This window comes from Dermacentor andersoni, chromosome 2, assembly GCF_023375885.2.
Source record: "Dermacentor andersoni chromosome 2, qqDerAnde1_hic_scaffold, whole genome shotgun sequence".
Lineage (NCBI taxonomy): Eukaryota > Metazoa > Arthropoda > Arachnida > Ixodida > Ixodidae > Dermacentor > Dermacentor andersoni.
Window position 1 is genome coordinate 16,247,555 of NC_092815.1, and position 23,168 is coordinate 16,270,722.

General features: G+C 44.2%; 1 protein-coding gene across 2 annotated transcripts in view; it reads right to left on the bottom strand.

Moving 5' to 3' along the window:
• LOC126542849 (putative sodium-dependent multivitamin transporter) overlaps positions 1–23,168 on the bottom strand; it is an 83,098-nt gene that overhangs the window by 11,659 nt on the left and 48,271 nt on the right. For both annotated transcript variants that reach the window (XM_055077487.2, XM_055077486.2), the window contains exons 8-10: positions 15,364–15,571; positions 9,941–10,095; positions 4,664–4,917 (exon numbers count right to left, since the gene is read on the bottom strand). In XM_055077487.2, the coding sequence (XP_054933462.2) occupies positions 4,664–4,917; positions 9,941–10,095; positions 15,364–15,571 (617 nt within the window). The remainder of the gene's footprint in view (positions 1–4,663; positions 4,918–9,940; positions 10,096–15,363; positions 15,572–23,168) is intronic.

Here is a 23,168-nt window from a genome sequence, read left to right on the forward strand (position 1 = left end):
TGACACTGCGCCAAAAACACTTATTGCTGTGCCAAATCTGCTTTTTGCTTGCACCAAGTTCTGTGCCGAGAGGTGAAATGGCTGTTCCACCACTGAACTATAGTTAAACCTCGATATACCCAAGTCAGTAAAATTGGCAATTTGCTTTATTACCGTATTTACTTGAATCTAGCGTTGCACATTTTCACCAGTAAAATGAGCCCAAATATTGCGTGCGTGTTAGAATCGAGTACGACCCTGAATCTGTGTTATAACGCCATCAGCATTTCAAAATGGCCACCTCGGATGCGCTTCGAGCCTAGCTGCTGTAGCTTCTGCCATATGTGCTGTAGTATGTGTGCGTGGGTTAGTTCACCATCCATCTTCCCGTTTTCTGCGTTTGCTCTATCAGCATGGAAGTGCCAACTGTGAAGACAAGCCGAGCGTTCATCATGATGCCGCAATTAAAACGAAAGCGATCACGTGTGCAAAGATGGGTGGAAATCGGGCTGCGTCACGGGCGTTTGGAGTTCACGAAACTTGCGTGCGGGACTGGTGCAAACAGGGGAGGCATTCTACTCCGGTGGCTGCTGCGTAGGCCCGGCCGCACAGCCTCTATCTCGAAAGTGATCTGCGATGGAGACAGTCTACACATCTAGACGCACCGCGCTGTGTTCTCATAACTTAGTTCACGTTGAAGCGAGAGGCCGTACAAAGGTCAATTCGCTCGCTCCTGCTACCGAACTTTCTCACTCCAGCGTTCTGATAAAAAGGTTCCGCAGTCTTTGCATGAGACATGTTCATGTTTGCTTGTGCGCATGTGACACCATGCTTGTTAATTTATTTAGTAAGCAAATGTTTAAAAGTCTATACAGCGGATAAAATTACTATCCTTACTTTTCGTATAGCTGTCTGCTAATTTGCTGTTGCAATCGATGTTTCGCCTATCAGGCGAAATCACGGCTTTTTTTATTTATCACAACTTTAGTGCATAGGGAGTAAATCTTTGTTTTTACAAATGAGAGAAAGTTGTTATGAAATAATGAGGTGCGCGTTACAATTGAGGGCGTTTTTTTCTTTGTCACGGAAAATGGGTGTGCATTAGTATCGAGCAAACACGGTATATATCGAAATTTCATTATATTGAAATTGCACCTTTTATGCAAATAAGTGCTGCCATCGCAGTTGGCGATAGCTTGTATTTAAATGGAAGGAACCACAAAATTTTCCTATCAAGCAATTGGATATAGCAAATTTGAATGAGAAAAATCATTTTGTTGAATTTGAGTCAGTGACGAAAGATACGATTTCATGCATATCTTCACATCGGTGGTATGAAGCGAAGCCAGCCACGCTTTCACGTCCGCTTTGCCCTGCTGCTGATAGTGTTGTGCACAGTGGAACGGCACTATCATGAAAAGCGTCGGCGGCAGGGAGCAAATGCTTCGTTTGCCTCTTGTTTCAGTGAGTCTCCAAAACTCAATATTCCGCAAGCTCCAGTACTAAACATGCGGGAAGACAGCACACATGATGCCACACCATCTCGGCACACACACACACTCAATTATACATGCAGCAGGTCACTTCTAAAGCAGGTCGCGCAGGCTGCGTATGTGCTCAGCCGCACAGACAGCCATGCAAAGCTGCAGCCCACACTGCAAAAAGAAATGCGTGCGGCAACCTGCTGTAGACTATGCTATGCAGCATGCTGCTGCTATCTTGGAGGTCACAAGCAGCAGACGCAGCTATGCGTAATTGTCGTGTGCAGGCTGGCAGTGCAAGGATGAAATTATTTTTCTGTCTTTTTGAGATCCCTGACATACATATTTTAAAGTTATTTAACTAAAAATTTGCAATTATATGTTACTGAGAATGTACTTGCGATCACAAAATCAGCCAATAGCGTTGGTGGGTCCAGGTGCTTATGATGATGCTGCACGACAACAATGTGGAAGCGAGAGCAAGTGATATTTCTCAGTGTTTGACAGGAGATGGTAAATTACTTGCTGCATGCAATGCAGTAATATTTGGCTCACATGTTCTCAGCAGCCTCTACAATAGATTGGCAACATTTTCTTACAATGTTCAAGAAGTGTTTCAAGGCTCCTTTAACACATAGTTAGTTAAAATGAACAATAATATCCCTCAGACACATATGAACCTGAGTAAAACAAACAGAAATATAACAAATTATTGGATACAATGAAATAAATATAAAATCTGGCCACATTTTCTTTTAGCAAGTACTACTGTTGTAAGAAAACCAAAAATGAAAGATTGAAGAAAATTTTGGTTGTTGCGAAGTGAATGTTTGCTTGCAGCTCCAAATGTGCAGCTGGGTAGCAAAAATGTCAAATGCTTCAAAAAGGAGCGTCAAATGGCACATTTTGGCACACGTGTGCATCTTGGCTAATGCCCTGGCTTGGCTGGCACACAGCCAGCAAGCCAACGTGCTGATCCTGTATGGTCACGCAAGCACACCAATCACACTGTTGCATATTAAACATAGTGCAGGCTTGTAAGTTAGTGTAGTTCACATGCCCCATATTGACATAGCAAGCGACTGAGTGACCATCAACCCAAAGGCCTATAATAGTCTAAGAAACCTTCGTTGTTTAAATCTGTTTCATTTCACAAGCTGCAACGGCTTAAGAGGGGATGTGACTATTGTAATACATTTATTTCTTCAAGGGTTTTGATAAAAATTGACTGAGTCAGTGGTAAACTTTCTGCCATTCTATCATAGAATTTTCAAACTTATATCTCAACATTTTTATTCACAATTTCTTTTTCTTCTCTTGGGCTTGTCTCAAGCCTCAACGAATTAAAATATGTGATAGAAGACTTGTTCGAAGCACTGTGCATTTTAATATGAATGGTTGAGGGTGTGACATTTTTAGATTTTTTTATTTCCAATGCGATTTCTTTTAGTTCTCATTTTCTATATATTGAGAATGTTGTATACTATATTTTGAGAACATTGTACTATACAAAATGTTTCTCCTTTGAACCTTGTGAGGGCCAGGAAAGCTTAAAGAATGCAGTGGAAGGTTTGTTGAATTTTCTGGGCATAGCTAAATGTGACATTCTTGGTCCACCCTTTGCACTTTTCATTTTTATTGACACTTCATCTTTCTTGGCACCTTCACATCAGACACACACTTTGGGTGTGAACAAATTGAAATAACCTAGCCAGAAAAATGAGAAAGTCCTGACCTGCATTGTAGCTCAAGAAACCACGACCAACAAAAATCAGTAAGTAAACAAACAAAATAAAAGCCTGACTTTGGTGTGCGATGTGATTGGTCGTGCAGCCTGAGGGGCCGATGTGTGAAATGCTTAGCCGCAGGTCTGAGGAGCCGAAGGATGATACTCGAACACAGAGTTCGAGGGACAGATGTGCGAAATGCTTAGCTGTGGGTTTGAGTAGTGGGCATGCAATGTTCTTGATCGCAGAGGCCAAGGCGCAGATGCATGCATCACATGACAACCACAACACGCCACTGTGAGGCACCTATGCTGACGTACCGTATCTATTCAAACCTAGGCCAATAGTTTTTTCCAAATAATCATTTACAAAACTCTAGGGTTGGCTTAGATTCGAGGATTTTTAAAAACGCACTAGTTTGTAACTGAAAATGATAAATATGGTCTATAGCTAGCAGCATCTAGAGAAGTCAATATCACAGCCACTACTAGCCGGGCCAGTAGCCAACTGAAGTATACAGGCAATGTCGTCGCTTTGAACTGTGTCATATCGGAGCTGGTTCTATGGTATCGGCGTGCAACGTGGCGTTATCGTAATGGCACACTATAATGCTGCTTTCAAACAAAAAGTTGTGCTAGCGCAGAGGCATACTAAGCCAGGCAGCACTTCAGCATCGATAAGGAAAACGTCCATCGTTGGAAGGGGCAACAGATGATGCTTTTACGTGTGTCACAATGAGGAGATGACAGCAATAAGGAAGATAAGCACGCAATAACAGAGAGGAGATGTTCACCGCGATTGTGCTGCGTTTCGACGCATGCAATGCGACATTGTCTGCGCATGCATGGGCGCACGGACGCAAGCTTGCACGCGTCCGCAAGCGTACGTGTAGTCTGGGGTATAGGGACAAGGCTAACGGTGGTGACGACGTAGAGTGAGCTCAGCATGTTCATATTAAATAAATGCTGTTATCATTTTGTGAACGCTGTCCTTCACTTTTTTTGTTCGGCCTACATTCGAGGTAAGTTTTTTTATTTTTTCTGGCTTCGAATATTCAGGGGTTGGCTTAGAATTGGAGACAACCTAGATTAGAGTAAATGTGGTAATACATCTGCACAAAGGTTCGATCTTATGCTCAGCCTCTACAAACCATCTGTGCCATCTCAGTGGAGGGCATCAGAGGAACCAGATTTAGCAGTGTTTACATGTCTGGCAACTTTGGCTGCACTGTCTTTGGCTGATTGGCACCCCATAGCCCGCGGGAATTCACTCAGGACACTAAAGTCTCTCCGACCTGCATGCTTCCCACGTGAAATAAGGAGCAGCGGAGGGTCTTCTGTTGCTGCATGGCGTCCAGCGGCACTCGGAGCGTATTTTTCTATCATGTTATAACCACTTTAACAGATGAAGGTGTTACACCTTTTGTACAGGCTGCTGTGAACCAACTCGCCCGGTATCTTGTCATTTCAAGCTTACCTCTCGCCAGCAATGACATTGACAGACGTTCCGTTGTCAGATACTGTGCTTTCAGCAAGGATGGTGACCGCAGCTGTGGTTGCATTTTCCGAAACATAGGACACAGCGGTTGTCAAGGCACTTGTGGCACCTAACGATGTTGGGCACTTATCATCAAGGAGAGGAAGACCCTCTGGTTTCACACCATACACAGTGGCACCGATTCCAATCCAGAACCCCATCAGGAGGCCTGCAACAAGACCAGACAGTGCTGCCTGCAAATATCAGAAAACGGCAAAGGTTATTTCATTTTATTTTACAGCAAAACTTGTTGCAGATACTTCGCAGCACACATAGATTTAGGTGGTGTCTACATTGTAACCCCTAAGTGAGGACTCCCTCAGTGTAACCGTAGGGCTACACTATCAAGAAAAGTGGTAAATAAATGTAGGTGCTACTCTGCATTGCACCATGGCTAGAGACAAGATGAAAGATGTCAGCAAGCCATATGCAAACATTCATTAAGCGCTACTGAATTCTTCACAATGCCATGACAAATCTTCGCATATGCAATATAGTATAACCTCAATCATATGTTTAAAAAAAATGTGACAAAGAAACGTGCTAGCCAAAAATACTACGTCCGATCTGAAGTGACTACAAAATTTAACAGACTCAACTGTAGTTGACATCTACGTAATGCGAAGCGTTGTGGGATTCGTTGTGCACGAGGTACGAGACGCGCATCAAGCTAGTGGGGCTTTGGCGGCCTCAGACATGTTTTGTTTAGAGTGTGAATATTCGAAAAGTTCGAATATTATCTAATATTATATATTTAATATTCGTATTCAATTTGAAAAATAGACAGTCAAAAGCGTTCGAATACTCGATTGGACACGAATATTCAAATAAAACCGAATATATTGCTGGCTGTGCGAAGGCAAACACGGTTCTTAGCATTTGTTTCTATCTAATCTAAAAATATTGTGGTGATTTTGTGCTGAATTTTGTGATAATTTTGTAACGCTGGCAAAATATTGCCTGTAGAGCACGCTTAGCCATTAAACCACTAAACTTTGCAGGAAAGCCAGCCTCTTAGTAGCAAGGAGCATGGGTTTGCAGACAGCGAGGGTGCACTTCTTTTTCCTTTCTTTCTTTCGTTCTTTTTTTTTTTTTTTGGAGCGCCACCCCCAATTCTGAGCTTACTGCTTGAAAGCAAGTGCGATGAGTGACGACTGGCACAGGGTCAAATGCCTCCGTGTTTACCGGCATTTGAAGCGGTACAATAAGGCACAAGCTGGTGAAGACAGCTAGTGGGAGTTACTAAATTTTGCAAGTTAACATGAGCCAAATACACAATGTTATAGTATAACGGCCTACTAGTCTGGTTGTTTAAGAGTGACAATGCAATTGCAATGTTCATATCATTATTCGATTCGATATTCAAAGCTAAGTATTCGTATTCGATTCATATTCGAAAATTTTGATATTCACACACCCCCCACTTTTGTTGTTTTCCTATTCTAAAGTGTTTTGGACAGCAATGCTAACATGAGCCAAATACACAATGTTATAGTATAACGGCCTACTAATCTGGTTCTTTAAGAGTGACAATGCAATTGCAATGTTCATATCATTATTCGATTCGATATTCAAAGCTAAGTATTCGTATTCGATTCATATTCGAAAATTTTGATATTCACACACCCCCCACTTTTGTTGTTTTCCTATTCTAAAGTGTTTTGGACAGCAATGCTCACATCTCACCACCTGCATTAGGGAATGGCAGTGCATTTGGATTATCGCCGACTAAATATGTGCAGTCCACTACCAACAGCATTACACCCCACGCGCTATAGAATAGATAGGTGAAGATGCTTATTGCAATAGGCTTGGCAGCTATAGCTATGAATGCAGCATGCAATGTTTCTCCTCCCAGATAACCTGGGAGGAGATTTACTGGTACTCAAATAAGCAACTGAATGCGTACTGGCATTTTTTGCGAGATGGGCAGGCGAGTATTCCGTCGAAGCTAATGCGGCAGGCAGCTACTGTTCTCAATATGCCTCATGCCTTTTCTTGTTTACATGTAATCTGGCACATCAAAAATGTATAGGATTACAGTCTCCATCAGGGAATGGCAGCACATTTCGGTTATCGCGTTTTAAAAGTGTGCAGTGCATTTCCAACAGCACAACGTGTGGTGCTGTTGGAAGCGCACAATGTGTGGTGATAAGACACTTATCGCAATAGGGTTGGTGGCGATAGCCGTGAATGCGGTTGGAGATTTACTGGTACTGGAATAAAAAACTGAATGTGCGCCGGCGTTTTCACACGAGACGGGCGGGCAGATATTGTGGTGAAGCTGCTGTGGGGGAGCGGCTATATACCGTTTTTGTTTGCGCATGCCTTGCGCATTTTCTTGCTTACATGGGATCTAGCGGCCGGGAAACATACCATACGATCACAGTTTGGCAATGTACTGAATATTGGTACCGAAAAAGCATGTTTTCCAGGAACGTATGAACTGGTAACATATAAGCGTAACTCAATTGGCTCATTTTTTTTTGTTCTCGATCGCAAATGCTGGCACAGGGAAATCATACGTAACAGGATCGTATCAATGAGGTTCCGCTGTATATTTCAACGGAGGACCGAGATCGTCATGTTCTGCTGTTGCTACAATGCGGTGCACTGTATATATCGAAGAAATCATGCTTCTTAGGATTATGATGCTCTATGGCAAGCCTGGTAGACTGCTGTAACTATCTGGACAGAAGCATAGTGCCCAAACCAAGAGATTCCAGTGCATGTTTAGTAAGCTCAATGGGTCAAGACCAATTGAAAGCCCTTAGGTGCAAAATTTTCTGATGGGCCAAGTGTAGCACCAGAATGCAACCATCACCCCTTTCATGCTTTGACCAGTACAAATGAGAGGAACCAAAGCAATAGGAGAGTTAAATGAGCTGGGTGCAGTTGGGGAAAGGGTGGGAAGAAGACACCATCGCAACCATTGCTCGATGAATCAAGTCTCGATAAGCCCACAATTTAGCTAACTATAAATTCTTTTAAAGGTGCACTCACGGCAACACAAAGAAATCAACCACTAGAAAAACTGCATAGCACTTGCATTAAAACACCCCCAGAATCATCCAAACTCATTCAACATTTCACTCAAGGGTACCCTTTGGCCTAAGCGCAGCAAAAAGCAGGAAGTCCTAGTGGTGCACCTGCACATGCAGGGTGTGTACATGTGCTCCAAGCATTTCAGTATAGGTCTATTGCAGCACAGATGCACTAAGAATTTTCCAGCATAACATCAAGACACTGACCCCATTTAAGTTACTTAAAGGAGTACCGATACAAAAATTTGAAGTCAAGTTAACGTGCGAGATCAATTTATGTGCACACACACACATCGTCTACAAAATATAAACGGCGAATATAGCTTAGAACATATTTAAAATCAATCTTAAAGTATGCGTGCACACAGCCAACCGCAAGACGCAGCACCTCGTGACATCGACATCAAGAAAGGAATGTAAACAACCGAGAAAATGTTCTGTCATGAGTTTTCCCTGTCGTCGGGACGGGCCCTGTGAACAATTTCTTGCCGCTCCGATAGCCCCGGTGGTTTTTTTTTTGCCGCTGACAACAGCAAACGAAATAACTCAGTAAAGTGAGCTCGAAAGCATGCATGTCATAAAATGTTGCAATAAGTAAATCATTGGCATGATTTTTGACTTTCAAGCGGTCAGTGCAACTGCCGCTGCAACAGTCTCTGCGAAGCGGCTCGCCTGGCTAACATGTTTTCTCATCGCTACCAACAGCATCAGGAAAACTAATTGTATTGTCACTTATAAGCGACATAAATGTGAGGACGTTGATTGTGTTGACGAATATAAGTGCTTTATTACGAGATGCGCACGGGTCGCAAGGGCCATCGACCTCGGATCCAATCGCCAGCTCGCCTGGCTTGCTCATTTGCTACCGTCGGCGTCGATGAGTGGCAAAAGTGATCCGAGTTCATGCATGCCGCTAGACGCTTAAAATGGACCCTGCTGAGGAGCAGCCAGGTTTGCTCGTTTCATTTCGAGCGTGCCTCGTATAAACAAAACCCGCCTAGCTTAGAGCAATCCGATGATCTTCCACCAAGACTATGTACCTGCTGTGCCTTGTACTCCGCCTTGTGTCCTGCTCCTGGAATATGCTTCATTCCCAAAGCGCCCTCGACAAATGGTTCGTACTACTTGTAGCAGTGCGTATGCATATTGATAGCTGTCGCTGGCCGCACTTTCTGAGTCGCTGCTTTATAGTGGATATAATCAAAAGTGGTTGGCCACGTCTAAAACGGACAAGACGCCCGCCTGCAGGAAATAGTCACAGTTGGAGGTCAAAAACAAGGACCACGATGATGGTGAGGACATTGCAAAGCCCGCGGAGGCATATCAGACGAGCTAGCAACACGAAGCTCGCGCACTGCCGAGCACGCTGGCGTGCATACATCACAGTTTTGTGCAATCACGTGCCCAGCTGTGTTTACATTCCTTCTTTGGCCCATCTCGTTGCTCTCTGAAACCAAAACTTGGACTGGTTGCTACAAACAAGGCTCCAAATAATTACCCGTAGTCCTCTGAAGCAAATGATGTTTCGTGCCATGATTACAGAGTCATTAGCTACTTATTTCAGTGGAAAAAACAAGATAGAAAATTTTTATGTCAGTACTCCTTTAAGTAGAGTAATATCAACCGAACCATTTTCCCTGGCTATCAGGCCTGGCCATGGATCACAGTACTTTTAGTCATACAGCATAACGAACAGTCTCGAGAGATATCAATGCAGTAGCTATACTTTTGTTCCCAAACTACTAAAGCTGCGCCCTTCTTATTATGAGGGCTCATCATAATGCAAAAATTCAACACCTCAAATCTTAAGGCTAGGAAGAATAAGAGAGGTGAAAGAACATGTGAGAAACACATGTGGTTCGATAGACCAGCCAGTAGCACTAGCTGTCACATAGAGTCAAGCTGACAAGTATGAGTAGGCTCACTAGAAAACTTATACTGTGCTATATCATAACTGTTCCCTGCTACAGCTTATAGGTTCAGATTTACCTTTAGCTCAAAATACCCCTTTAGCTTCACATCAGAAAAAGATTGAGTGTACAAGAAGTTTGCATGGAAAAGCGTTGGGCAAGTTGGTTGTTAGAGTGCACAAATGCAAGCAAGAGTACATGCAATATCTGCATGTAGAAAAGCGAGAAGCATAGAAAGAAAATGAGGCTGTAGGATAACACACCTCCTGATTGGCTCTGCGACAAAGAAAGCCTAACGTGAAGACCCCGAGCAGTGGGCCACCCACCACTCCAAAGATCATGAAGGACGCCTGCAGAACGCCACCTAGCTGCTCCACCAAACCCGTCAGCAGTACACACAGGACGCCAAAGAAGAAAGCTGTAACGAAACCACACAGGAAAAGAAGTGCAGACTGTGACAAACGCAAGTCAACAAATGAATAAGCAAGATACAGAATGTGAAACAACTTCCGCAGGCTACTAAACTCAAACCGAGCATAGGATCTGTTCAAAAGGAGGGACTGATTCACAGCAAGTGAAACACACACGACAACAGAAAGGTGTCCCTGTCTTTCTGTTGTCCCGAGTGTTTTGCTTCTGCTACACTGTACGAAGTAGAATCTGTGTTCCACTTGAAACTCTGCCTCCCAAGAGCTGAACTGAAAATGTAGGGGGGGAGGGGGGGGCTATGGGAGCTGTAGCCATGGGCTACAACACCTGAAAGTTTGGGGAGTGAAGACATTCATGAAGACTGCATAAGGAGGGGCCCCCTATAGCTACCGACAGTTTTGAAGTAAGAGTTAACAGTTTCCTGTTCATGCCTATACCCATCGATAGCTTGTTATCGATAGTTCCAACTTCATATTTTACTGTGCTTGGGGCACTTTCGGACAGCTAGCATCATCCAGCACATAAAAGAGGAACTATTTTTCTTGTTTCGCTTTCGCGTTTCTTTTTTTCACCACGGGAGGACTTCTAAGGCACCTTTTAGTCTGGCGTGATGAGCACTCGTAACTTCCGACGTGGCGTAGATTAAATTAAATTATGGGGTTTTACATGGCAAAACCACTTTCCGATTGTGAGGCACGCCGTAGTGGAGGAATCCGGAAATTTTGACCACCTGGGGTTCTTTAACGTGCACCTAAATCTAAGCACACGGGTGTTTTCGCATTTAACCCCCATCGAAATACGGCCGCCATGGCCGGGATTCGATCCCACGACCTCGTGCTCAGCAGCCCAACACCATAGCCACTGAGCAACCACGGCGGGTGACGTGGCATAGATGTCGCATGCAGATGCTCTTTGGAAACGGGTGAATTTTGACAGATTCAGAATTTTTTTATGGTGGTGGCAGCACAGACTCTGAAGACAATTTTGATTAATCAGACTTCAGCATGGACGGCAAAAGTGCGTCAAATAACCCTAGAGCATCAACAGGTATCCGCCAGCAGGTTTCATTTTCAACTCTGACCGTTTCGTTGCTGCCATGTTCACATCTAAAGATATGTGGTATGTTCTAAAGGTCGCAGTTCTTATCTGCAGGGTGTCAACGTTATTTGAGCAGGACCACTTGCTGGTGGTGGCGCAAAGAGTGTAGATTTGCACAAAAAGGCAGCCGAGAGTGGCCTTCCGCATTGTGCAATTATTGCGCTCCGCAGTGCCACGCGGCGATTCGGAGGAGCTGCCACACAGGCACGACAGCCACTAGGGCTAACATTTTCCCTTGTATATAAAGAACTACAGATAGAAAGCTTATATTTGCAGGAATGCTGTACACAGCCTTTTTGTTCAATATGTGTATTTCAAAATTTATGCTCTTTTGGTGCAAAGCAGCATCAATGTTATTACTGAGTTTTCTCATTCTCGTAATAAATATTTATTAAATAGTATGTTTTTTCAATGAATTGTTAATAAATGTTCGCTTGAAAATAATACCTTTATAAAGCACATTCATTCTTCTAGAAACTGATATCATATATTCAAATATCAAGCATTTGCTGTAGCATTAAAAAAACTTGTTTACTAGACAACCCAGAAACTTCCTATTTTCAAACTTACAGGAAGTTCTACACCTTGATATAACGAACCTCCATATAGCTGACTTCCGTTAATTTGACCTTAATGGGATTGATGAAACCGTTCGAATTATCCCAGCGGGTCGAGTTAAACAAGACAGAGAAAAAATTCTAAAACTCGCCGCTGATTCATTTGCCATTACACCCAATTTTAACACACCCACGAATCAAAAGAGTGTCTACTTTATGGGTGTCCAAAGGAGAAAACTAACGTTGAAATGACATTAAAGCTACTAAACAGAGTAGAAATTTTGCGTGCACCCAATTTTTCAAGAAAAACAAATTCACCAATGACTGCGATACTGCCTAATGCGAAATTTAAGGCAGCTCCAAGCGTGTTTTCATTTCACGATATATTAGCTGGCGCAGACTGATGTAATGTCAGCAATTCACGCACGCCACGAGCACATGCGTCAATGCCTGAGTGACATGACTTCACGCCAGAGTTGACTACTTGAACGACTAACTCAATAAACGTGCATTCATTCCTGTTCCTGCATCCATTACTTCAGTGGCGACGAGGATTAACCCCCACGGCCAGGGTAAAGCATGGCGACGCAAGCCGGGCTGCCTATTTTTGATGAAGGGGACAACAAGTAGGACGCATATCAGGTGCGATTAGACACTTTTTTCGCAGCCATACATACATTCAAGGCTAATCCTAATCTAGCTTTCTCACAGTGCGGCAAGAAATGGTAATCACATGATATTAACGATCCTAAGATCCTACATTGATAATTCACACCATGCAAAATAACTAAGAAGCTTAACTGTTACAAAATGTTTGGCACATAATGGCTGATCTGGTATCAGAATCTAACCTGCGCTTTTTACCGCGGTGGCCTATTTCTTGCGATGGTTTTCATCAAACGGAAGCCTATGAAAACTTGATCCTTTTGCGTATTTCAGCACAGAGCAGCTTGTCAGCATATTTCTCGTTCGTTGTAAAACCATAGAATAAAGACCTCACACACAGAACCGCACACGCACCTGCAAAACCCAGCAGCTACTGAGGTAGGCATGGCACGCATGGCTGCTCAGCAGCAGAGTGCCTATCGTGCGAAACTAACTTACGATTATAGCACCACCACACTTTCGCGCCGCGGTGCAGGTCTATACAGTAATATGTGTTGCACAATGACAGTCGATTATTTTTTTGAAGTCAGCTTCACCACAATACACTGTGCTATGCAGTAAAGCTTATGAACTCCGTGAAAGCGGTTTTGGTTTCGTATCCAATTGCAACATGCAAGCAATTTTCAGCGCAATTTTGTTGAAAAAGAGGTTTGCATTAGAATCAGGTAAATACTGTAATGAGGCACTGTGTACAACCATTATTGCTTGAAAATCTCCTTAGGGCAGGCTGAAAATAGGGAGTTTTTGACAGCAGATGATCCGTCAACCTTAAATGCATTCACCGTCCCCTAAGCTCCACCAAGACAGGCGCTGACATTAAACAGGTAACATTGGAGTCACCATAGGTGTCACCATATGTGTTCCGACTGGTCAAGTTAAAATTATGCTGTGAAGGCTAATTTTAGAATTGAAGTAATGAAAGTTTAGGCCCATGGAAATGCATGGGCGCCGGCTGGGACGTTCGGTCGGAATCGAATAAACAAAAATTTATTTAAACGGTGAAATTAGCAGAAGTCTACTGTATAACATAACTCTCAATATAAGGAAGTACTTAACTTTTTATAACTTTTTGTCCATAGAACAACATGTATGTAGAACCTCAATATAACGAAGTGTGTTTATACAATATTTCAATATAATGAAATTTCACTGCCACCGTGAAGGAATACAATTCCATGGACGCAGATGGATAAACAGCTGAATTACATGCAGAGCGCACCTCTCAAATTGAGCACGACTGAGAGTGACCGCCGAAGCAGAGAAGCATCATGTTCAATATAAATTCCAAGTGCGATAGGATCCTATCGTGCCTCATGAACTGTATGCTTTAAGTGCTAGTTAAAGCATGCGAGGGTGAACCGCGAAGGATGGTGCCTTGATGTGTGCAGTCTTCACATGCGAGCAAGGGATGATGGGGGGGGGGGGGGGGAGCAAGCTCATGCTAATGTTATCAAGCATGAGGGGGGGGGGGGGGCATCTCCTTTTCTAGTGTGGTCTTGGCTGCACATGGCTGTTATCATGGCTGAGCGCATACGTAGCCTGTGCACCCTGTTTTAGAGGTAATCTGCAGAGTGTGCAAGATGAGGTAATCTGCCCCATGAATAGATGGCGTGGCATTATGTGCACTGTCTGCCCGTGCGTTTAGTACTGAAAGTTGCGTAGGCTCGAGTTTCAGAGGCACATTCAAGCGAGAGGCAGATGAAGCAATCGCTCCATGCTGCCAGCACTTTTCATGATAGCGTCGTCCCACTGCGGACAACACTATCCGCCAAGGGGCAGAGTAAATGCAAAAACATGACTGACTTCACTTAATTCATATCGTCGATGTGAAGATATTGTCAGCACCACATGAAATCCTATCTCTCGTCGCTGACTCTCTAATTCAACAAAAATAATTTTTCCAATTCAAGATTACTTTTTTCAATTGCCCGATGATTCGAAAAATTTTGTGGTCCCTTCTATACAGGAAAAATCTATCACAAGTGTACTTATTTGTGTAAAAGGTCAAATTCAATACAACAAAATTTCGATATAACAAAGCAAATTACCAGTTATACCAACTTCATTATATTGAGGTTTAACTGTACTTTGAAATCCATGATGTCCCACTGATGTAGTAGAGCTGCAATTACGCTGTAAAATTGAAGAAAGGAATGCATAAGCTACCTTAAGTGTAAACCCCATGCAAGCGATTTCTTGCGCGACAGCGACAAGCGACGCGATGGAGATGACTGTCGCGTTCGCTCATCGCCCAGAAGTCAAACTCCAAGCGAGTGACCGCTTTGCGCGACAGCTCTCCAGTGTTGCCGGTATTAGGGGATCGAGTTAGCGCCAAACCTGGCGTGGCACTTGCTATAATTATTTAAGTTGATTTGTTTGGCTGTACAAAGCAACATAAAGTATTTCTGAAGGTCTTGCAATAGGTTTATTTTGTTTACATATCAAAATTTGGTAGTTTGCTCATTCCGTTTGTATACTGAGAAGCGCGCACGTGCGCAAACCAGTATTACGTCACTAATGTACATCCTGTTCCGGCTGCTTACTATTGGCTAGTCACTCATAGCACTTCCGGGCGACGAGCGACGAATTCTAGATTTGCGGAACCGAGCGATCTGTTCACGCAACGGCCCGATCCGTCGCTCGAAGCCGTCACTCGTCGCTGTTGCGCATAAAATCGCACTCATGGGGTTTAGCCTTTAGTGTTGCTCCTCTTCCCCACACACACTTTAGTCCTGTGCACATGCATCCACTGTATCCTCTTGGCTTCTTTCTAAAGTCATCTTCCATAACAAATAATAAATTAACAAATTTCACTTTTCTGCACATGAAAGCATGTTTTCTTAATTAGACCCATTCAAAGAGCCCAGTCAATTTAACCTATGTAGGGCTAAGCCAACTTCTAACTGCACATGAAACACACGCATAAAAGCACCCACCAAGAACTTTGAGAATTAGAGATGCGTGCTTGTCGTAGGTCTTTTGGGAAATACAAAAGGGCCGCACAAAGTCCTCCAGTAAGACAGCCGCCAGGGAGTTTACAGCTGACGAAACTGTGCTGAGAGCTCCGCTGAAAATACCAGCCACAAAGAGCCCAGGCAGGCCTGGAACTCCTCCCAGGTAGAGCATCACAAAATAGGGCAGCACCTAACAGTGATACAAGCAAAGTTAAAAGCATATTAGCTGATTTCTAAGTCCATCTAACTTGTAGTTCAATCCATTTCAGTGCTGGTTTTCACTGAACCAGCACTGAACAAGCCCCAGTACAGCCAGCACAAGCCCTGAAAGTCTTCAACGAGCTCAAGAAATGCTGCATAACTCATCCTGCACAAACTGTGAAGCAAACAGTAATGTGAAGATGACACTATGCTGATCTGGTGAAATGAACAGTGAACTGCAGCACCTGCTGAACTAGTTCATATAGTGGAGGCAAAACAATGAACATTATTAAGCAGCACTGCACACTATGAGATCAATGATATCAAATATTAAACAATGCTGAATGGTGCGAGATACACGAGTGATCACTGCACTAGTGCCACTTGCCATTAAATCCAAAAAGCCCAAATGCCAATTCCACACCAAGGAAAATTATAACAGATAAATTCAATTTCATTTCAGGCCATAGAGAGTACATTTGTACAAAAATAAAAATAAAATAGATAAACGAATATATTAGTACAGTAAGAAGTTACTGTAGTGATTAATTCACCAGCGATTTATTTTCCGAGCCCTCACAACTGAAACCTTGGTCAAAAGTGCTGCTATGGGTTTTATGTTAAGTTTCCTGTGCTTATATCAGAATTTTTAGGTATCAGACTCGGCTTAGCAAAAATGCCGTTAAACCTAAAAAGCCCAAATGCCCATTCCTCACCAAGGAAAGTTAGAACAGCTAAGTTCAGCTTTGTTTCTGGCCATAGAAAGTACATCTGTACAAAAATAAAGATAAAATAAGTAAATAAATAAGCAAAGAAACTGCGATGCAGACGAAAACCATGAACTGAAGATGATGCACACCACAAACAGCAGAAGCATCGCGATTGCTTCACACAAGATGATGCTAAAGTTACTGTTTGGAGTGCTGCTCAATGTAACTGTTCTAGCCGCATGATCCGGACAATAAGCCTCATTTTAATTGGTGGAGGTTCTAGGATCAACTGCCAAGCTTCCATCCTGGAACTCCACAACCGTAACCTACGGCCCAATATGCCCAAAGAAACAACCATGACCTTGCCGTTCATGGCCCCACCATACACGCTCCCTGCACCCGTCATCTGCTCCGGGGTGCCTTATAAGAGGGATCCATGTGGTGCTCTTCAGCAGCACCAACGACAGTGGTGTGGAGGATTGGCTATCGTCCACAACCAATGGAATGACACCACTAAGCTGAACAATGTCATCTACCTGTCTAATGTGAATAACCTGTGTTTTAAAAACTACTAGGTAGATTTTTTCAACCTGGTTCGCTTTCGAGGCCACCCCGCTGTACAACAGTTGCACACTGAACAGAGTTTTCAGGAGCCGGCACAGTAGCCGGGCAAGTCATTCACAAGTTATATCAAGGACCTTCTCAACCTCTCAAAGCACGTCAATGCCTCCATGCCTGAACCTGAGAAAATCAAGAACATTATGAAAGGCATTGACGAAGACACCTTTCAGAGGCTGCTTGCAAAAAACTTGAGCAGCATAGCAGAGCTTATCAAATTGTTTCAGAGCTACGACGAACTCCGGAAATGGCAGGCCTTGACTCGTTGCCAGGTTACGAATGACAAGAGCCTCGTAGCACTGGCTGTCAACTCAGACCAGTCGACATTGCTCTTGCAGATCAAGGTGTTCATACACGAGTAAGTAGTTCGGCAGCTCTCACTCATGCAATTTGCTCAGCAGCAGCCTCAGCCACGTCCTGCCCCTTACTTATCACCCACTATTCGGCAGGCGATGGAAGCAGAAATTACCGATGCTGCGCCAGTGTCCCATCAGCCGCATCCTGTAGCTACTACTCTCACATATGCAAACGTCGTCGCAAGGCCTCGAACACACCGTTTTCACACAGCATCAACCAATGCAGGCACAGACTTCCCCACACACCCCTTGCGCCGGCTCCATAGCCGCAAACCCTTGGCGTACTCTGGACAACAAACCAATTTTCTTTTCCTGTGGCCACCCAGGCATATTGCCCACTACTGTTGCTGTCGCATGCTGCTGGCTGTCTCATATGGCTATCAATCGATGACTCACTATGGCAATCGGCCATTGCTCTGCTACACTCCAGGATCAAATAAATAAAAATATTACTAGAGTAAGATGTTACTGCATCAAATAAAAATATCACTAGAGTAATTATGAAAAAAAGAGGTGAGGCGTGCAGACAGGACACAAGAGTAGAGAAGTGGACAACACGAACGCCGACTATCAACTGAAGGGAGCACTGAGGCAAAAAGAAAAAGAAGACAAAACTCATCTGCGCAAGCTCAGGAATGGTATAACCACGTGTCAGTTGGGTACATGTGTCGGTCTACGTAAGAGATAACTGTTAAGCCACTTAATCTCTTCCTTATGTAAGGTAATCGAAGGCTGACTCACGCACGTACTTCTACCGTTATAGATATGCCATGCCTCTACCATAAGATGCGTATCTCCATTCTTATGCCTGTACAATATTGTGCATTCATCTAACTCTGCCGTACAGTTACAATCTTGGCAATGTAGGGAAAGGTTAGAAGGCGATCCACTGGTTAACGACCTTTTATGCTCCATTAGCCTTTGATTGATACACCGCCCTGTTTGCCCTACGTAGAAGTGGCCACAGCTAAGGGGAATGTTATAAACCACACCCATATGACAGTCAGTAAATCTGTTGTTCTTAGTGTGCTTCACTGGACAAATATCTGTTCTTTTGTTGCCTTTTACCTGCTCCTTTTTCCTCTGCATGGCAGCGCATATCTTACCTAGCTTATTGGGAGCAGTGAAAGGAACATTAACATCATATCTACTTGCAGCTTTCTTAAGCCTGTGCGACACTGAATGTACGGAATAGCCACTACTCTTTTTTTGCTATTACTGCTTTCTGTAATCACGTCCGTCCCCCTCGAAACCGACTTCTTTAGGCACTCAGCCACAGTGGCCACTGCTACACTAGGATAACCTGCTTCTAATAGGCGCCGGACCTGCACATTAAAACTGGCGCTCATTTTGTGCATGCAGGATCTGGTGAGAGAAGACTTAAGGCACGACATGGCAATTCCGTTTTTTACTACTTTGGAATGCTTGGATTGAAAGTTTAGCAACGGCTTCGAAGATCTTGGGGAGTACTGCCAACAAACGTGATTTTGTTCGAAGACCAAGGAAATGTCAAGAAACTGCTTCAACTTCCGGCGGCCTTAGCAACTCGGTGGAACATGTTTTCCATCAGTGTTTTTCATTTTGTCCAACCATAGACCTCTGCATGTCCCACCTTTCTTAATTAAGAATGTCCTCTGGAAGACTGTATGCCTGTAGTGTGGCAAACTCAGCTTCGAGAGCATCTAAAGAGTCTTCAGCAGATTTATTGGCATCTTGGGGCAGCAGCTGAGGGAAACTGAATAAAGAAACGAAGACTCGAGAGCGATGACTGTGAAATAAATTTCAGGTTGGCCACCTCCGCATTCTTCATAGTTGCATTCCAGAGTTGCATCTACATCCATAGCGCTTCGCCTCATCGCATTTCGGAAATATTTTCCGTAGAAGAGGCCCAACGTAGTCGCTGACACTAAGGGGTAGGTTGTGTTCGACGAGGAATCCCGTAAACAGGCACTACACATGTATGACACTGTCATCGCTCTTGTTCCGGAGAAAGTTCACTATGTTGCCTTGCTGCTCTGCGGTGCAAACATAGCTATGATGCTTCGCCGTGGAAACGTGCAGTTTCAAGTTGCCGTTGACACCGTTAGACCAGTGGGGGGAAACTCTCCGGTTTCGGTGGCAGAGGTAATTGGCGCCATCTCTGTAATGGGCAAACGCAAAAATCCGTTTCCCTTGCATGGCCTCGTAGATCGTCGCGCGCACGCGCACCGATCCAGGTGGCCGAGCCCTTCCCCTCCCCAACTCCTCTCCAATCGCCCTCCCTCGTTACTACCCTCGCAACTCCCTCGCCTTCGACTGTCTCCGCGCGCACGCCGTGCGGCCCCGCCGGCCCGGAGCCGGCTCAGCCCGCTGCATGACGTTTCATGTTTCGTTATCTGCCATTATCGCGAAGCGTGCGCTGCTGTGTGTTGACTGGCGTGGCTAGTTTCGTCAGTTTCGTGGTCCTCGGTAGCTGTGTGCTTGTGCTCAGTGATGTTTCACCTGTTTCACGACTCGTACCGCTCGTGCATCGTGCAGTGGTGCACAAATACCTCAAAAACAAGTCGTGCAAGGTTGTTCTGGGTGCCTAAAGACAATAAGTGAGCGCTCAGACCCAAGGACATCAGAAGGCGCATGTACACGAACACAGCCCTGTCCATTTGTGTGCACCATGAAGCTCCGGAGTCGTTGCGCCTTGATTGTGCTACACTTGCCTCTTCCCGGTAGAGAAAGCTGACAAATAGATGTTCCTCCTCATTGTCACCTGGTCTGCGACTTGTGTTTTTCTGTGCCAAGTCTCATTCTGCAACTTCAGTAACTTGCCCAGCTTTCCATACTGCCCTCAGTGCTTTTTCTGTGTATCACGTTCTACAAACCTACTAACAGCTGAAAAATTACTGTTAGTGTTTGTGCACTATCTCAGTAACCCCTGATGGGAAAACCGCGCGAACAACCTTCATGTGTAGGCATGATACGCTTTTTCTTTCTTCTGGAAAGCATGAGCATTGCAAGTGTCCTACATGCAGATTTTTGCAGTTCATGTTTATTATACAGAGGAGAGCCCAGTAGGTACGACTTAGTGCCTTAAGTGACGTAATTTTATGGCTAAGCATTCCATTCGGGTCGAAAGAAAAGTCGTGTTGTTGGCTTATTTTACCTGGTCATTGATTGAGGAATAAGCCTTTCTGCGAATGTTTTCTATGTGCTGCTGCAAAACCTGACTACCTTCTGTTCCCCTTGCCACCGTTACTCAAGTTGTGGCCAAGTGCAAAATAATGTGATAATGTGTGTTTCAGTTTTTAGTACAATGTTATTTTTTTTCTGCCATGTTTTTTCAATTTGTTCAGCAGTAATGAACATGCGACGCATTTCATATACTTTCGTGCAGATTTATAAGTAAGCTTTCTTTTGGTATGGCTCTCAATCAAACAATGTTAGCATTTTATTCTATTTTTCAGGTATTTTGCGTGTCATTGTTTTTGCCATTACCAGTGAGTTTTCCCTTTTTATAATTGTCATGACTATGTCATACGTCACCCAATTTTGTGCAATATCTCAGTGCATATATCAGGAGCTCGTCTACATTTCGGTCTTGAGGACGTTATAGAAAAATCTTGTTTTTTTTATGTGTGTACATGAAACGGCCTTCGCGTTTTCTAGCGCTTTCTTTTGTTATTTCACCATCTGTGAACTTTTGTCTTTAGTACTATTGTATATGTCATGCACCTTTCACTTCTGGTCACTTCTTGAGCGTGTGTATCACACCACGTTGCAAGAAAAATCTGTTTTCGGAAACGAGGTCAATAAAGCGAGACTAAACATCTGTTGTGCTGGAAGTGGAATTTTTTTAATGTCCCAGCACATGCTGGTATAATATAAGTATGGGCAAGACTGCGTGCGTGCCAACGCATAGCCTACGGCACACCACGCGCCAGCTCGCACGCATTGCTTGCGAGCTTGCGAGCTGGCGCGCAAGCGCGCTACAAAGAAAAATAAAATAAAAAAAAAAGCACCGCGTACGGGTAAGCCCTTCTACAAAAAAAAAGAAGTAAGCGGCGCACGCGGCATGGGGGAAAGGGAGCGGAGCGGGTCAGCATAATAAAAACAAAAAGGAAAGAAAAACGTTTGGGAGAGGAGGTGCTACGCGGCTGCTGTTCCTGTTGCAATGACAACGTGAACAATCGTGTGCGCCGCCATTTTGCTTCTGCGTCGCCCATTGGTTAGGGCCGAAACTGAAGGGGACCTTGGCGCTAGCGGCGAAAGAGCGTCAGCTCGAAAACGGCCAATGGGAGCCATACGGAGTCCCCCCCCCTTGGTTAGACACGCTGACGTCATAGCCAAATGTTCTACAATATGCAAAATATTCTCCTTTTCTTGATGTCAAAAAGCAAGGAAATTCAGAAGTTCGCAATAACTTATGCAAATACTTCGGCTTTGATAACGCCATGGCATCAAGCACACGAGAATTCTAACTTTACACGGTGCACCGCACACACGGCCTAGCCGACACTAATCATACACAAAAGCAGCAGCAACAAGATGCACCATGGAGGAAGGCATGCATGAAATGCAAGAACTAGATTTGCTCTGGCTTTGGTCGGCTTATTAGGCGCTGTAGTCGGCTGGATGGATGGATGGATGGCGGCTACACCCTTTGTAACGGGCGGCGGCTGGCGCCACCTAGCCTTTTGCTCCCCCTCCTATTTTTTTCCCTTTCTTTATATCCCCTTCTCCTTAAACTAGTTTTCGCTCCCCTCGTCCCCCCAAAATAACTATCTAAAAAAGTATAAAAAACATTATCTCCCCGATTTATGGTATTATCTCTCCCTTGACTTCCTCCACCAATCCTCTAGCCTCTCCTTCGTTACTGCCACTCTTTTCTCGTCTATTTGCCCTCGTTCCCCGGGAAAACCTAATGCTCCTTCCATATCTGCCACTGTTCCCTCTGCCAGAGTTGAGCGAAGGTCGGTGCATCTCAGCACTATATGCTCTGTGGTCTCCATTTCGGCTCCGCAAGCCGTGCACAAAAGGTCCACGTCTTCAAATTTAGCCCTGTATGTTTTCGTTCTCAAAGCCCCCGTCCTAGCTTCGAATAACAGTGAGCTGCCCCGTGAGTTATCAAATAAGAGCTCTCTCTTAATTTTCTGTTTTTGTGACCTATACATAGATAGCGCTGGCTTTCCGAGCATTCTTTCTTCCCACATTTTTCTTTCCGTCTCCTTCACCTCCTTTCCCACACTAGAACCACGTTGAACCCCCTCCCTCGGCTGTAGGTATCTATTCCTCAGCTTCCTCGTTTTGAGTGTCCACTTTGTATTCAAACTTTTCCATGTATAGATATTTGTACACTTTTCCTGCCCACCTTTTTTCCTCCAGTGCTGGGAGTCTTCATATTTTAGCTTACTTATTGCTTCTCTACCTTCGAATGACGTCCATCCCATGTCCCCCTGCACTCCCTCATTAGGGGTGCTCCCGTGCGCTCTTAAGGTCAACCTGCCTACGCTTCTCTGTCGTTTCCATGCATGCCTGAACTTCCGATTTCATGCACAGTACTGAATTTCCGAATGTGAGGCCAGGTACCATAACCCCTTTCCATACGCCCCTAACCACCTCGTACCTATTATAGTTCCATAGTGCCTTGTGTTTCATTACAGCTGAGTTCCTTTTCACTTTTTCAATCATAATTTTTTCATGTTCTTCCAAGTACTTTTTGCCCTCGTTCAGCCATATGCCCAAATACTTGTATTTTTCAACATGATCAATCTTAGTGCTTTGTATTTCCAATGGTTCCCCCCTTTCTTCATTGTATACTATTATCCCAGACTTCTCTCTACTGAATTGCAGTCCCAATTTTTCTCCCTCCTCTCCACATATGCTCATTAGTTCCTGTAGCCCTACTCGGGTGTCAGCAAGCAGTACAATA